Genomic DNA, 17742 nt, shown 5'->3' on the forward strand with positions numbered 1-17742 from the left:
GTTGATAATATTCCTCTGCAGGCAAAGAACACAATATATATACAGTATATATATAACAGTATATATATATATATATATATATATATATATATATATAAGCGTTGACAATCTTCAGCTGCGTTAAAATCTCTATCCCTCAACAAATCACTATTACACTCGAATCTATAGCAGATCACACAATTTTACCTCATATGAGATCTCAGGTTTTCAGCATATGAGAATTCAGATTAAATTAAAAAGCAGGCTAGTTGTCAGTGTGCAAGATGGTGGAGCGCAGTGACCTTTACCCAGAGCGCACACACTGCAGACGAGAGCTAATAAAAGGCGGTAAAGAAAAGGAGAAAGACAATTAAAATGCTGTGTGAGTGTGTGTGTGTGTGTGTGTAAGTGGGTTATGATGAAGTCACCTGTGCAGCTTTATATCCAACTCTAATCCCTCTGTGATCCCACACACACACACTCAAATGAGATTCTCGACTCATCAGTTTCTTCAATTCACACCTGATTTATAAACAGGGGCTGGAAAATATTTGCAAACACACACACCTCACTGTAATTATAGCACCTTTACCAACACACACACACACACAAGCTTATGCAACCATAATTATGTGCCAGGCAGACAAACACACACACAGAAATGATAGCCGCCTTTATTCTGGCGTCTGTCTCGCCCCGCTTCCCCGCGTGCCGCGTTCCACACGACTGGCGAGAATCATTACTGGCCTTCCTCTGATACGGCTGCAGAACCAACAGCAATTATTTTTAAAAGCCAGAGCTGAAAACAGACAACCGATGCACAACACGCGCATAATCATTATTTCTGCAGTCCGACCGGTGTGTGTGTGTGCATGTATACATTAGGGTCTGGACAGTGTGCAGACACTTCAATTTTTATTTTTCAGTTTTATTGTTATCCCGCAGAGTTTGCTGACCATAAAATGACGAGGACGGTTATCAAAAACCAATTAGAGTTCCCCTACAACACTGACAGCACTTAAAGAATGAGAGCGAGTGGTTTAAATAACTCCACTGTCTGCAGGGGCACTGGAGTTTTGCACACATTTCAGGCACTTCAGGATGAGGTGTCACAGAGGGGTTTGACAAAGTCCGAGAACTCCATTCAACATTCTCATCAACGGATCAGATTTTAGGATTACGTTTGGGCTTGTGGAATTATTTGCCAACCATTTCCCTATAAATTTAGGAGGTACTTAAAAGGATAGTTCACCCAAAAATGAAAATTTTGTCATCATTTACTCACCCTCATGTCATTCCAAACCCAGAAGACTTTAAATTTACAGCTCCTTTGTATTCCAGATAACCAAAACTTCGTATGGGATATGGATTCGCCCGTAAAACGAGTCCATATGAAATGAGCAGTTTCATCCAAATCTTGCGAAGAGATAATATCACTTTATATGATGATGACCGTTTGCGATGTGCTCTATGAATGTGTTTATATGTGAATAAAATTCTTAATTAAATCTGTTCATCTTGTAAAGCAGTCGGGGCTCTTCGGAAGTCTTGGATTCGACTGTTATAAATTATTTTATGTGTCTTTATGAAAAATTTGAAGCTTAAAAGTTTCAGTTGCGAGGGTCTTCAGTTGAGGGACGGAAATCTCTCACATTGAAAATAACTTAATTTGTGTTTAGAAGATGGAAATGAATAGTCTTATTGGGGTTTTGGAACAGCATTTTTGCATATTCCATTTTTAATTAAAGAGATAGTACACTTTGAAATTACTTTTTGGTATGTTTTAGATTACCTTTCAATTTTGATATTTTTAGGTCAAACCGTTCTTGTCTGTCAGTCATTTAATGCAGGTCTATGGTCACCACCTCAAAGAGCATGCACAGAGAAGTCCAAATTAAACATGATTTAATGACTCATAAATGTAAGTACACATTGATGGCCTAAGACACGAAACGAGCGGTTTGTGTGAGAAAACGAACGGTATTTCTATCGCTTTTACCTCTTGTGACCACAGCCACGTCCAAGTGATCTGAGGGCGAGGGCGCTTTGTTGCTGTGGTTACAAGAGGTAAAAATGATATAAATACTATTAGTTTTCTCACACAAACCGCTCGTTTCGTGTCTTAGGCCATCAATGTGTACTTACATTTACGAGTCATTAAATCATGTTTAATTTGGACTTCTCTGTGCATGCCCTTTGAGGTGGTGACCATAGACTTCCATTATATGACTGACAGACAAGAACGGTTTGACCTAAAAATATCAAAATTGAAACTACTGTGGAAACAAAGACACCTACATCTTGGATGCACTTGAGGTGAGCTAAAACACACCAAAAATTAATTTCAAAGTGAACTATCCCTTTAAATTAAGATCATACATATACATCCACTATACAAAGCTGCAAAAAACATGATGTTGATTGCTGATGTTCATGTAGATAAGAAAGTATAGCAATACTCAGGAGACAATGGCTTCGATTCCTAGGGAATGCATTAACTAATAATAAAAATGTATACAATGTTGAATGCAATGAAAATTGCTTTTGGATTAAAAAAAAAAAAAAGTGTATCCCAATATCATACCTTCTCCTCAGAGCTCCTGCTCTCACTGTGCAGTCTCTGTAGATCTGCACTCATTTGTGTGACTCGCTCGTCCTGAGCCTTCTTCTCCTCCGTCAGCTGGATCAGGAACTGCTGCAGACGGGCCTGCTCACTCCTCTGGGACGCCACCTCTCCACTGTACTCCGCCAGCTGCAAAACGCAGACCGCATGTTGATATTTGTGTGTTAGGAGCGATCACGTTGTCTGTGGCAGTGGAAGAGATCGTACCATCTCCATGTACTCTTTATGAGTGGCCTGTGCGGTGCTGAGCTCCAGTCTCAGCTCTCTGCCTCTCTGATCGGCCTTGGCTGCCTCTCGTACCGCCTGACGCCACTTCTCCCGCTCCTGCTCCAGATCCAGCTTCAGTCTGGTCACTGTAGCCTGCAGACTGCTCATCTGAGCCAAAGAGCACTTATCACACACTACCGTTCAAAAGTCTGGGGTTAGTACGAATTTTTACGGCAAGGATGCATTCAATTAATCAAAAGTGACAGTAAAGACATGTATCATTTCAAATCCTCTACTTGCCAGTTTCCGCTCGCATCAAATTCAAAACACTGACGTTTGCCTACAGAACAATCACTGGCTCTCCTCCCTTTACCTAAACTCATTACTTCAGACTTACATGCCATCCAGAAACTTGAGAATAATATTTCACAATATTGTTTTTACTATATTTTTGGTCAAATAAAAGCAGCTTTGAACGGCAGAAGAGATTATTTTTAAAAACATTAAGAAATCTTGCGAATATCAAAGTTGTATCATTAGTGTAGGTCAACATAAAATATCACAAAGAGGAATTCAAAAAAAATTCCCAGGTTAATCAGTATGGCCAACTTTGACCCTCCTAAATCAACCACCAGTTTGTATCATGTTAGAAATCATGTCAGCAGCAGTTTGGACTGTGGCGTTCCCTTAATACCTGTTGGTGGTGTTTGTGCTCCTGGTCTTTTCTGGTCTCCAGTTGTCTCCTGCACAGTTGAAGCTGAGACTGGTGTGTGTTTATAAGCTTCTCCTGTTCACACAGCTACACAAACACATAGAGAAGGCCAGCTGACAATCACATTCTTTAATGATATTCTTCATCTATATCTATATTCAGGTTCACCTTTAATTTGTTATAATATCACTGTTTATTGCCATTGTAAACAGGTGTATGACGGGGGTCATATTTTTCAGAACGTTTCAAAGGGAAGTACATTATTAGGATGTATTTTGTTCCATTATTAGTTGTCCCCATTTTTAAAAACAATAGCATCTATTCTGATTTCTTATTGCTTGGTGGGTAAAGTTTCTGAACATCGAACAGGCAGTGTTGATGTGTAAATGTATTCATGTAATTCATTCTTTCGTGCTGACGTCAGAATAAATCCATGGATTTCGGAAAGTACAAGAATTTTCAATTTTGATTCATTTCATTTGACAAGTAAATGTCAAGATGTTATTTTCATCAAGAGCTGCATCCATTTTTGGTCAAGATCATGTATTGACAATGCAAGACTCCAGAACTTCAGTGAATTTAAGACTCCAGACTTTCAATGAATTTAAGGTCTGGATTTTTTAAAGAAATTAAAATCTACACACTCCATCAATTAGTGTTAGAAGAACCAAACGCTAGAAACATAATAATCACTGCTATAAAAAGATCCACTCATAGCTAGGGTTGGGTATCGTTTGAATTTGAACGATTCTGATTCCGATTCCGATTCCTTGTTTCGATTCCGGTTCCCAACGATTCTCGATTCCGATTCTTTTAAGAGGCAGGGTCAAAAAAGTTTAGCTAACCTTGCTAACCAACGGCCTTTCTGAAGGAAATACTCCTTCTGTCACAAATACTCCTTTTGTCACAAATTTTGCATTTTGCAGAGATTTCGTTATTTTTAGAAAAGTGAAGCCACACTTTGGACCGCCGACGTAAGCTACTCATGTTCGACTCGCGCGGTTATGCCAACACTTCCGGTAGACGCTTCTTCGTTGGTGTTGTTCAGCGGTTTCTTCTTCCGCTCGGCGGACTGTGAATATCGAAACTAGGAATTGAAATTTTTACTTTTGAACGATTCCGGGACAAATGAAAAGTTAGTCCCGGTTCCAATCGATACTCGATTCTCGATACCCAACCCTACTCATAGCATTTGGCTATTTAAATCCAAACAGTAACTTTTTTTGGCCAGGCAGTATGTATGTACCCAAACATGAGTACAATTTAAAATTTAATGATCACACTGCCTATGGACACAAACTTCCATTAAAGAAGAGAAACAGTGACCATCTTCAACTATGCAGACGTTTAAGGAAAATGTGTTGTTATGCTTCTTCAAATGAAACACCAGTGTTCACTTAGCTTGATGTTGATGATGACAAACAAATCTTTTTTCGATTCATTTGGTTCATTCAACGATCGAAATGAACAAAATGACTCAAAAAAGATTTGTTCATTTTTATGAATGAGTTCAAACAGGAGAGTCACTCACAAATGCACATCACAAAACAGAGCAAGGCGAGCATTTGTCCACATAAAACTTAAACTTTGTTATTTATTTTTGAAATGGCCAATCTTTTCACTAGATAAGACCCTTATTCATCGTCTGGTGTCGTTTAAAGCCCTTTGAAGCTGCACTGAAACTCTCGTTTGGACCTTGAACCGTTTGGTACCCAATGAAGTCCATTATATGGAGAAAATCCTGGAATGTTTCCATCAAAAACCTTAATTTCTTTACGACTGAAGAAAGAAAGACGTGCACATCTTGGATGACATGGGAGTGAGTAAATTATCAGCAAAAGTTTTTAAAAAGTGAACTAATCCTTTAATCAGTATTGATATCGTCCTGGAAAGGTGACCGCATGAGTGACAAAAATAATACCAGTTTGAAAACAGCCATTGCATTTTAGTGCACAGCATTTTGAATGATCAATCAATATATGATAGTAACAATTTAGCTTTTTTTTATTAAACAACCAGAAATATGGGGGATATGTAAATGAGGGGGCATAGTTCCCCCCAAAGGCCCCATTGTGGCTACGCTGCGGCATTAAACACTTTTATTTTCAAAAATATCAAGGCATAATTTAATCCTCACGATATGACCCCATAATAGTGCAGAGCATCACATATAAACTGTGAGCTCCACGCCTGACATATTCACTCAGATGGCTGGCTAAATTAGAGATATACTCCTGCATGACAGATATTAAACTGGGATTAGGGAGATTCATATGAAACTGTTACTGAGACTTATGCATCAGATCTATGAACGTTTCTAAATATAGAAAAGTGAATTTACAACTAGAATGAATAGCTTGAACATCTCTTCAGCACCGAGAAGCAATCAAATCCTCATGATTTGTACACGTTTGCAACATTTAAATTTTATCACAACTTTGAGGATGCTACAATTAATTTTCAGTTGAAAACAAAACCATTTGGTTGACATTTTTTGTCCGAAAATGTTTACCGTGTTGTTCACACCATTACAGTGATGTGCAAATGTAAACCACAAAGAAAATTAAGACTAATTAAGTCAAATTTAAACCTAACAAATAAAGTTTTAGAATGCAATGGATTAAAACAAAGATCACAATCATCAGGTTTTACACAAACATGTAAAGCTTGTGCTCTTCCACAAAGCAACACACACACACACATAAGAATGCATCCACCATATACACACATGCAAGCTTGCGCCGTTCCTCTGGCACACAGTAATCAATACAGATCAATACAGGAGATCATGACCTTACAGAGGGCTTTGTGAGGCACTTTTGCTTACTAATCCTGCCGTTTAAAGCCCTGAATCAGTGTGGGACGAGTGTGAAAAGGCTCTAACCTTAGTCTGCAGGGCTGAGAGGGTCTCTCTGCTGATGTCCAGCTCATCCAGGATCTGCTGTTTCTCCTGCTGGAGTCTCCCGACTTCATGTTGAGTGTTGAGCACATCCGATTTGCTGCTGCTGGCCTCTGCTCTCAAGCGCTCTACCAGCCTCCTGTAGAGAAGCACACGAGTCTTATTCTCCATCAGTCCTGACATGAGAGCACTATAAAGGAGCAAAATCACCACACCATCCTGCTGGTCACTAGTGTATGATGTTTTTCATGTAGGGCCGTTTACAACGGGTTTTACGATACGTTTTGTGGACGACGCTAAATACAGGTGTAAATGGGGTCTTTGAGTTTGTCCACTTTCGACCACTTCCAGAGGTTGTCGAAAACTCATTAGACCGGATTGCTTTTGTGGTGTAAACACTCATGTGGTCAAAAGCATTCAAACTCTCCACCTACTGACCTAATGCAAACACATTATGGGAAGCGCTCTAGCCAGGCAGGATATAAACTTTGTCGGCAGAAGACCCAATTTTAGTTTGAAGACAAAAAACGTACCAAGCACAATGTTGTCTCATAATTCCTGATTTCTAATACACACTCACAGTGTTTGGTTGGTCTTGCGTCTATCAGAGCAGAAATGAATACTGATCCGCTACGCAGAGGTGGAAAGAGTACTGAAAATTTGTACTCAAGTACAAGTACAAGTAGTTGCTAAAATAATACTCGATTACAAGCAAAAGTACTGGTGTTAAAAATGTACTTAAATAAAAGTACAAAGTACCCCTCTCAAAAACTACTCAAGTACTAATTACTAATTACTTTTAGCCTGTGATATTTATTTACTTTTATGGAAACCAAGTTATAAAAATGGTCTAATATGATTATTATTATTAATGAATTATAATGCAAAATAAATAAGCTTATTGGGTTATTTTATTTATAAACTTCTTTTTTTTTCTTTTTTTTACAATAAAGATTTCCAAAAGTACCCTACTAATATTTCAAAAGTTTCAAAAGTTATCAGCATTTAGCACTGACACAAATGTGCCATCTAGACAGACTGACAATCAGTGCAGTTACACTGTTATGCCAGTGGGTCATGGCCGGCAAGATACTGTTTTTATGAAAGAGTCATTATTAAACTCTTCATTCTAAGCTTAAAACACGGATTCAATATTAATAAAACAATGTGTTGACAATGACATACGATATAACTTTTTAATCTAAGTTTACAATGCTAAATCTTTATTACGGTATATGTGCTTGTCACCTGAGTAACGCTGAAGCTCATGTTTCAAGTGATGTTTTTAGTCAAATTATCGTGAGGTCTACCCAACTTTAAAAACAAAAACAACTGAACTATCACATATCACTGCAGAAACAAAGTTTCTATAAAACGTCTCCTTAATTTCCTTCCTCTGTATAAGAACAACTCCTCCATGTGGGGTCATGGGCACTCGTCATCTGGTATTTCTTCGGAATTTTCAATGAATTCAGTGTCTCGAATGTCCATGTCTATTATGGCAAAGTTCTTTGATAACACTAAAATACAAACTGAAGGACGTGTGAGGACGAATATAGCTCTCCAGGAACCGGGCTTTTTTCCCGCTCCAAATACAAGGGTTTTTATTGGCCCGCCCACGATCAGTTATTTCCATTGGATACCCAAATGCTGGTCAAAGATTTGAATATTTGTTGAATTCAAATTGTACAAGTACTTTGTAATTAATGGGATTTTTAAAGTAGTGAAGTACATTACTTAACTTAATTTGTACTCAAGTACAAGGAAAATTACAGACTAAAAAATGTACTCATAAAAGTACAAGTACACGAAAAAACTACTTAATTACAGTAATCTGAGTAGTTGTAATTCGTTACTTCCACCTCTGCCGCTACGTGTGTTTTTACGTCGTCTCCGATTGTGTTCATATGTGAATTGCACAAGCTTATTGTGTCCATTAGATTAAAAACAACAACATTTACCTGTCACGGTACAAACAGGAAGGGAGAACTCAAATGCAAAAACAAGGAGGATTTATTAACAAAAGAAAACCAAAACACAAAGCAAAAACCCACGAGGGGGAAAACACAATAAATGAACATGAAACAAACACTGACTCTGAACATGAAGATATCCACAAAGAACTGGGAAGACATATGACAACGAACCGACAAAGACTGCAAACAAGAGGAGACTTAAATAGGGAACAAATCAAGAGGGAACAGGTGGGAGAACTCAAACACTAATCAGGTAACGAGGGGGAGGATCAAACAATGACCCAAAGGATCACCCATGTGCTAACACGATAGGACAGCCATACCCACCCATAGACCCTCCCCTAGAAGAAATCAGGACAGACATCGTTGAAAGTGGCAAAAGAGACGGATTAAAACCCCATGTGTAAAGGGAATGTGTCTCCTTCGTCAACTTGTGATCCGATTGATCAAAACGCATCTTAATATCAGGTGTAAACAAGGGCCTAGGTCACAAGGGAAGACCAAAAGGAAGAAGGATCTTACCAAACCAGCATAAACCAGACTGGAATTTATACTCCTTTAAAGGGTTTGGGTTTAAAATTGAACAAAAGTCTTATGGGTTTGAACATAAGAAATGACATAATATTTTATTTTGGGTGCCTTTAAGCTAAGTCTCTTGCAGCTAGTATAAATCTGGCACACTTTCAATCATATTCTGGACAGGAATCAGTCACTGTTTATATTGTTTTTTGTTGTAGATAAATCTAAAATAGTTGATATCACAATAAAAAAAAAGTAATCAAATAATTACACAACTAATAACTGCAAAAAAGGGCAAACTGTAATCATAATTCTGTACTCATTAGTTAGTAAGTCATTATTTTACAGATACAGAAAGTACAGTTTTGCCAATTAACTTGCTACCAACAACCCCCCTCTCCAAAAACCTTTGCAAGTAATTTTAAAAACTAGATGCTACTTGCAAACATTTACAAATCCAGTGATTTATTCCTCCTCAAAAACGCCTGTTGAATTTGTTTACTTTTTTGTTCCTGTCGCTCAAAGAGTAGAGCATGGCTCTCAGATAGTGTGTGGCAGATAATATACAGCGCAAATGTAATAATTGTATAAAATGTTCACTTGTAGTGCACTTAAAAAAAAAAACAAACAGTACTTGAAAAAAATATAAATAAATTAAGATACTTAAGTTACTTTCATGACTGTTTTTAACACATGTATGTAAACTTGAAGTACACTTATTTTGTTATGTTGAATAACACACTAAAGCACAAATATTTGATAATAATATTAACCGTAGTGAGTAATTTGATCAAACATTTAAGGTTAACATGTTTTAAATGTGCTAAATTGCAATTCCATCATTACAAATGCGTAATTGCAAATACATTTAAATATGGCATACCAATTTCAATAGAAATGATTAGTAATAAGAATTAACTACATGTACTTACTAAAGGGTTTGGTTTAGGATTAAATGTATGTAATTCTGCATAACCTATTGTTATTACTATAGAAACTACTTGCAACATACCTGTACAAGGACTGTAGAATATTTTAGTTTATCATATATATGGATATATATATATACGCTATCTCACGACCAATTCGTACAAATTCATACGAGTGATTAAAAAGTGGCTAATTTGTACTAATTCATACGACCTCACTCGTACGAATTCGTATGATTTGTCTAACCCACGTGATGGGTAGGTTTAGGGGCGGGGTCAGGGGTAGGTAATTCGTACGAATTCATAGTAAAATATGTACGATTTAGCAAAAATCATACTAATTCGTACGAGTGAGGTCCCACGAATTAGCCACCTCGTAAAATTTGAACGAATTCCTGTGAGAACGGGTTGATATGCCAGTACATGCAGCAGTAAAATGTAACCATATTTCTGGTTCAGTCCTACTTCAGTGAGTCTAAACAGTAATGCATATTTGTTTAATTGAAATCAGGATGCATTTAAGTGTCTGAGAACATAACATTCAGTTTACACTTAAGTATATTCTTTTAATGGTATGTTATTTCCATAAACATTTCTCTTTTTAAAAAGTATACAATTGTCCTTTTCACAAGGGGTTGATTAGCAGCCAACCATTCTTATGTGCAATATGCATCAGATGATTATTGAACGAACTTAGGGCTGTCTGAGGCCAAGTTCGGTCTTTTTTAGTGCGGGATCTTTAATTACAGAAAAGATTGTGTATGGGCATGAGCGAATGGGACACTTCAGTCCACAGGAAAACATCTTCACCTTGACTAGTCAGTGAAACAAGCCAGAACGCATCTTAATTGAGGCATGATAACATGCAGGAATGGTAAGCAGGAGAGAGAGGTTCGATTTAATTAGACTAGGCAAGCGTGAATATTTAATGAGCGGGGCCGAGACTAATTACGAGAGCGGGGCGACGATGAGCTCATGCACCGTTTCAGCATGGATCAACAAATCACACCCTACTCCAACAAATCAGACCCACCACAGCGTCTCAAATCAGCTTATCACAGCGGAAATGAGAGGTGTTGACCAACCCGTCCCTCCTCAACCTTCAGACGAAACCCAAACAAGTGGCGGACGGTCCTACAGAGGGTGTCTGGGCACCGAAGCGAGCGGTTGACTAGGTGATGTGTCACTTTTTCAGGAGGTGAAGAGCGTGGGGAGATCCTGCAAAAGACCCACGTGGCTCTCTTACCTCTTTCTCTGCCATTGGCGAAGCGGCCACGGTAACAGCTAATCGATCGCTCGCGAAATCCCCCAGCGCGCCCTCGCCGGGAATGATCAATATCCCTAGCAATTAGAATCCCCTATCTGCATGGCTGCAGGGACCTCGGGGTAGATCCGTGGCCCACAAACACCCAATTTAGTCCTCAACTTACCACTTAATTACTAAATCCTCTGTAATGTGTATTGGCAGATGGGAAGTTGTGCTGCGCACCAGCGGATGGCTGACTGAACAAGAGACCTTTGGCAAGGTGCTAGTTAAGATGCGCTTGCTCGTCCTCTTCCAGCCAGTTAAACATCTGATTTCACACACGGATCCAGACCCACGGTGATTCCTCCATTGAGCGGCACACTTTCTCAAAGGAGGGCAGGTAAAAGCGGCACGTCAAGGGTCATGAAGACTAAAACACACTCTGAACCGTCCTGAGAGTTGCAGCTTCGCTTAATAAAACTCGGTTAGTGTCAGAGACGGTGGCGCTGTGGAGTGTGCACATACTCAGGATACATAAGAGCTGCTCATTGGGAAAACGGTCTCAATCCCATTGGTTCCGCCATTCCAGAAGTATTTGTCCCATTCATTTTTAAGTCTTTGTTAAAGAGTTATAAGCCATGAACCAAACCGGATGGATACAAGGTGAACAATACAATATTACCAACTTTGAAGCAAAAAATTTAAGAAAAAAACACACAAAGGTGGAAGACTGTGTTCTTATTATGGCTGTATACAGTCCCTCCAGAAAAACGCGATTATGCGATCGCTGAATTCAATGCAAAATCAGCCAAAGTCCGCATATTTATGCGGGGGCCGCATTTTTTCAAATACGCCGCACTTTCGCCGCATAAATTGCCGATTTCTGTGCAAAATATGCGGGGTTTGCATAATTTCATAATCCTCGCATTTTCGTTGCAAAAAAAAGTCACATGTATCTTAGCAGAAAGTTGAAAAATGTTGCGTTTGCTTCGCGTAAGAGCAGCCATTTCCCCCTGTTTCCATGGGAACGTTATGAAGTGACGCAATTACGCGACGCCAGACAGACTCACGGAGGCGATTGATATCTCACAAATCGAACTCGTACTGTCTGTCCACACGTTCTACCGCCACGTCGTTACTTAATAAACAACATAAGATAAAAGTAGTAGCATCAAACAGAAATTACCCGCACACATGGGGTGTTCGAGGCGCACATATAACACTGCAGACAGTTCAACAGGGAGCGCGCAGCTCTTAAAGGGGCCACACCTTATTTACACTCGCAATTTTTGCAAGTTCCCTCAATTTTTGCAAATTCTAGCAATTTCATCGCATAAAATTGCATAAATATCCCACATATTCCATCGCATTTTTAAAGAGAACTGGCCGCATAATCAATCAATTTTTGCCCGCAACAATCACAAAAAAAACTCTGCGTTTTTCTGGAAGGACTGAATACTATTATGGTAAATGTTAAATATAAATCACAAATTTTTTCACAAATTTTTGGAAATTACCACCACAAAATCAGTCATTTTGATCACAAAAATCACCAAAAAAAAAATCGTGAAATCCTGGAGGGACTGTGTATAGAGTGCCGAAGTGATGTCGTCACTTTATAGGACAGCTCGGAAGTTAGCGGCGCATGGGTTCCCTTGATCGAAAAACAATGTATTTTCCCCATAGACTTTTGGAAAGATCTGTGTTCAACAAAGAGTTGTGATCCTTACACGTTTTGACTATCAAGATAATCTTGACAAGTTAATCCAAAAAGCCTAGATAAAGTTTTAAAAAACACAAGCAGACACAATAAGCAGGTTATAACTGTGTGTTTTATGTCATAGATGAAAATGTCAAAATATTTAGAGGCTTTGTTCACCACAGACCTTATTTCAGGCGATTAAGCAAAAACCCATTCAAAAATCCCATAGACTTTAGAGCGAGGGAACCGGGAGTGCTAAAATGCTAACTCAGTTCTGCGTTTTGGCCTACAGAGTGACGTGATAACTTTGGCACTCTATTAAGAGGAAGAACTACAATACTATGAAGCATTGCGAATGACAAAGTAAAAAGATGAACATTTAATGAAAAAATATGCATATTATGCATACAAATATTTACATTATTATTCAACAATATAAAAAATAACTTGAAATAATATACCTTGATGACTTCAACGAAAGCATTTATCATTGATTATCAACCTCAGACCTCACAATAGGTCTGTCTTTAAAGGTTCACCAATTTCCCAGTGGAAAAAACTAGTCTACTCTAGTCTCGGTCTTCAATAGAGCATCATGGGAAATGTAGTTAAAAATGAATTTAAAATTTTACTTAATCATTTAATGTGGCAATTGACAGCTGCCATCCATAAAGACTGGCCTGTATTTGATCAGGAATATTCCTACAATATTCCAAAAGTAGGAAAGTCAGGACTCAAAGAAAATCCAGAGTTCCTCACTGGTAATACTGGCATTGTGGTGGCGTTCATGTGCGCTCATCTGGTAAATACGATCATTTAGACATGACTTGAAGGCAGTATAAAGCTGAGAAATTTGGATTAATCGGCTCATAGCTTCACTAGCAGCCTTAATATGAGTGTGATATGAGTGTGTCATCCTGAGGAACTGAGTTTGGAAAGCTATGCTGTACTATGCAGTCCAAATAATCACTCAAACCGCATTCAAGCACACTGAAAAACAGGCCATGCAAGGACTTCACTTTTCTCGCGGGTGTTCAATTCTGGACACGGAGCCATTTTTAAAACAATGATTTGAGTCATAAACGACCTGTAAGAATACATGGTTACTTTTGAATGGATACAATGCCCACCCCTATAATGGTGCAGTTATGGGATCTACGAGTAGGGGCTAACTGGACCAAGCAGACCTCCTGGTTTGGAGCTTACCGTGAGTCCTCCAGCTCCTGTTGGGTGTTTTCCAGACTGTCTGTTATTCCCTTGAGGTCTGCCTGCAGTCTCCTCTGGGCTTTCTCTGCTCGCACCACCTCAGCCACACGCTCGGAGAGCTGCTCCTGAGCCAGATGTTGACCTCCCTCCAGCATCTGCACCCTCTCCTGCTGCCGCGTCAGCTCCTGGCCTAAAACACACACGCATATAAACCATGATATCTGTGAAGACCTCACTTCAAGAGAGTCAGAGTTTTGGATATATATATATATATATCAGAGCCAGACTGATATATCGGCAGACCGATATATCGGCCGATATTAGGCATTTTCCAAACTATCGGTATCGACAGTTATAATGGCCGATAAATGAATATTTCAAAAATAAAATAAAAACGGACGAAACACGCTTGAACCATGTCATGAGTGTTGGAGTTGTATAGTTTGTCCACCAGAGGGCACTCTACACCGTTCCTGTTGGCAACACACGTTGAGTTGGTCACGATACATACATTGTTTGAATAACAATTAAAAGAACATCCCCATCAGTTCTCTCAACTCAAATAAGCATGACAAAATTTGTGACTATCATGTCCAGTTTCAAATAAATAAATAAAATATCGGCCGATATATCGGAATATCGGATTTTAAAACCCAAAAATATTTGTATCGGTATCGGCCTTCAAAGTCCTTTATCAGTCGGGTTCTAATATATATATATATATATATATATATATATATATATATATATACTTTGGGGTAGGTAACATTTTTTAGTTTTAAAGTTAGGGTAGGCAGTTTTAGGCTAGCAATAGTGAGTTACCTTTGTAATCATAAGGTTCCACTCTCCCTTTAGAGCGTTTGCAAAGCCACGCTTCCTACAAAACACATGAATGCATACAGCAGGGAGCAAACAAAAGCATCACGAGACACAGCGTTAAAGTACCTTATGTCTCAAAGCACATAAAAAGTACCTGTACCACCTGAATGCTGCAGAATTATTTCGCCGTTGACAGTGTTGCCATTGAAATGCATAAATTCAAGTCACGAATCGCTCTAGTACGTCACAGGTTTACTTCTGAATTATGGCGTGAACGCAGCATAAGTTCGTTGTTTTGGTTCAGGTGTAACTTGTAAAACATGGCTGCTGTGATGTCTGCGCGAGCAGGTGTGCAGACCATAGACTGTAAAAAATTTGGACAAAGCGTCTGTGACGTCACCTCTGAAGAACGGGTTTGAGGCTGTTTATGGGGGGTATGGGCAGCGCATTGAGAATGAGGAGTTGACGTCATTTTACAGTGCCCCTCCCCTTTCCGCCATGTTGGTAGGATTCCCACGGCAAAATCGTATTGATTACGTGTGTTTTTAGCTCGGTGGTAGAGGAGTTTCTCGCAATACCGCACTGTTTTACCATGTCTGGAAGTAACTGCTGCTTTAAAAACTCCTCCAGTAACTCACACGATACATATGCAAAACATAGGAACAATGGAATTAAGTTTTTGGGGTTACCGAAATGGACACAGCAGGGAGAGTCTGACCTGACGAGGAGACGCCGGATTGCTAGGTTTGCTGATGCCTTTAGTATACGATTTTCACTGTTTGCTGTGCCTTAACGAACATATGCAAAAGTGTTGTTTGAGTGCCTTGTTCATTTCATAGAAATAAATGTTTGAAACAACTTGATATGGCTTAAGAATATTTATTGAGAACTGAAATATATAGGCTGTTTGGACAACATAAGTTTCATGGACAACATAAGTAATAATAATAAAATAATAATACTGTTATTAGTGCAAAAGAACAAATATATTGATGCTGCTTCTCCAAATACAGCTGTTTTGCACTTTGTGTGAGTTTGTTCCTGTAAGGTCCCTTTTCTTTCGCCTTATCTTTTTGCCTTGCTTTACTTCCTTTTTTTCTCGTATTCTTAGATCTGTCTCTGTCCTGCCAAAATAGTAAATGCGCGAAAATGTAAGAGCTCTGGAATGTTTAGTCGCGTCTATGGGTTCTAAAGGCGTTGCCCCTGGTAACCGATAGCGTCTCCTATCATAATGGCCGACCGGCTCAGACCCCGCCCAAATAGGCACTTGACTCCTCATTCTTAATACTGGAAAATCTTGGGAAATACAAAATACAAATGTTCAGAAAGGATACATGATGTGTTGTGTCAGATCATGTTTCTGCCATGGCTGATTGATTTGATCAAAAATACAATAAACATATTAATAGTATTTTTCCATTTGAAATAACTGTATTCTGTTTTAAAGTTTTTAAACATTTCAGCATCATTACTCAAGTCACATGACCCTTTAGAAATAATTATAATATGCTAATTTATGGCTGAATTATTATCACTTATTATTGGTGCTTAATTATAAATAACTGTTCTTATTATTATCAATGTTGAAAAGAGTTTTTGTTGATTAATATTTTTGTAGAAACCATGATACAATTTTCCAGGAATAATAATAATAATAAAAAAAAACCTCTTACTGACCCCAAACTTTTGAATGCTAGTGATAATGTTACAAAAACTTTCTATTTCAGAGAAATGCTGTTTTTTTAAAACCGTCTATTCATCAAATAATCGAGATTTTTATTTTATTTTACACACAACTGTTTTCAACACTGATAATAATAAAAAATGAATGATTTCTGGAGGATTATGTGACACTGAAGACTGGAGTAATGATGCTGAAAATTCAGCTTTACCAAAACAGAAATAAATTGCATTTTAAAATCTATTCAAAGAGAAAGCAGTTATTTTAAATTGTACAAATGTGTCACAATATTACTGTTTTTGCTGTAAAATATTAAAAATCTTACAATTCTAATAAGTTCTAATAATTTTGGTCACCACCATGTACAGTATATATATATATATATATATATATATATATACATGGTGGTGACCAAAATTATTGATTTGATCAAATACTGTTTATGTATGTATATATACACACACTCATATATATATATAGTGTGTGTATATATACATACAAAAACAGTGTTACACAACAGTGTTGCTTTTTTTATATTCCAGGGTATGCAATGATATATATTGTTGATTGTTTCTAATAAGCATCATTCCTACAGTGGCATGTGTTCAAATGTTTATGTATCTGATGGCTGGAGGCTCTGAATTGATGGGCTCGTTCATTTCAGACGGGACACTCAGACTGCTGGAGAACACAAACAGGTGCACACACACACACTCAGACAAACCCACGTGCACTATCACACAGATTTAAATGCAATTGCTTTTCTCTTGCAAAATCAAGAGAAAAATCATTGTCCTGCTTAAATGACCAAATTGTACCAGCATGAATTTTCATGGTTGATAAGCAAGCACTTCTGAGCTTCTGTTTCCAATATTTGACAATTTTGTATGTATTGCATCTGTTTTTCATATAAAGCAATCGTGTCTATTCATAAGACTTGGATTCAAGCACTCGATTCATTTGGATTACTTTTATTGTGTCTTTTTCAATCTCTCAGATAAAATATCTTATGGGTTTGGAACAACATGAGGGCGAGTAATTAATAACAGAATTGTCATTTTTTGAGTAGGCCCGACTATCCCTTTAAGTTGCACTTAATCTATGAAAAAAATCCAAGTGGCACTTGTAAACAAACAAGCTTTTTCAGTAAAAACTTGACTTTTTTTAGCCATTTTATTAATGATTATTAATCAACTGGTGGCAAGGTGGTTTTAGTAGAGAGACCACATGTGTAGTTCATGACA

At 38.1% G+C, this 17742-nt stretch overlaps 1 protein-coding gene across 1 annotated transcript in view; it reads right to left on the bottom strand.

Annotated features, from left to right (window-relative positions):
• pmfbp1 (polyamine modulated factor 1 binding protein 1) overlaps positions 1 to 17742 on the bottom strand; it is a 300111-nt gene that overhangs the window by 68337 nt on the left and 214032 nt on the right. The window contains exons 22-26 of the mRNA XM_089119591.1: positions 13999 to 14188; positions 6406 to 6559; positions 3504 to 3608; positions 2810 to 2977; positions 2564 to 2731 (exon numbers count right to left, since the gene is read on the bottom strand). Of these exons, the coding sequence (XP_088975717.1) occupies positions 2564 to 2731; positions 2810 to 2977; positions 3504 to 3608; positions 6406 to 6559; positions 13999 to 14188 (785 nt within the window). The remainder of the gene's footprint in view (positions 1 to 2563; positions 2732 to 2809; positions 2978 to 3503; positions 3609 to 6405; positions 6560 to 13998; positions 14189 to 17742) is intronic.

The sequence above is a fragment of the Pimephales promelas genome, chromosome 1 (assembly GCF_988280905.1).
Source record: "Pimephales promelas chromosome 1, fPimPro1.hap1.1, whole genome shotgun sequence".
Classification (NCBI taxonomy): domain Eukaryota; kingdom Metazoa; phylum Chordata; class Actinopteri; order Cypriniformes; family Leuciscidae; genus Pimephales; species Pimephales promelas.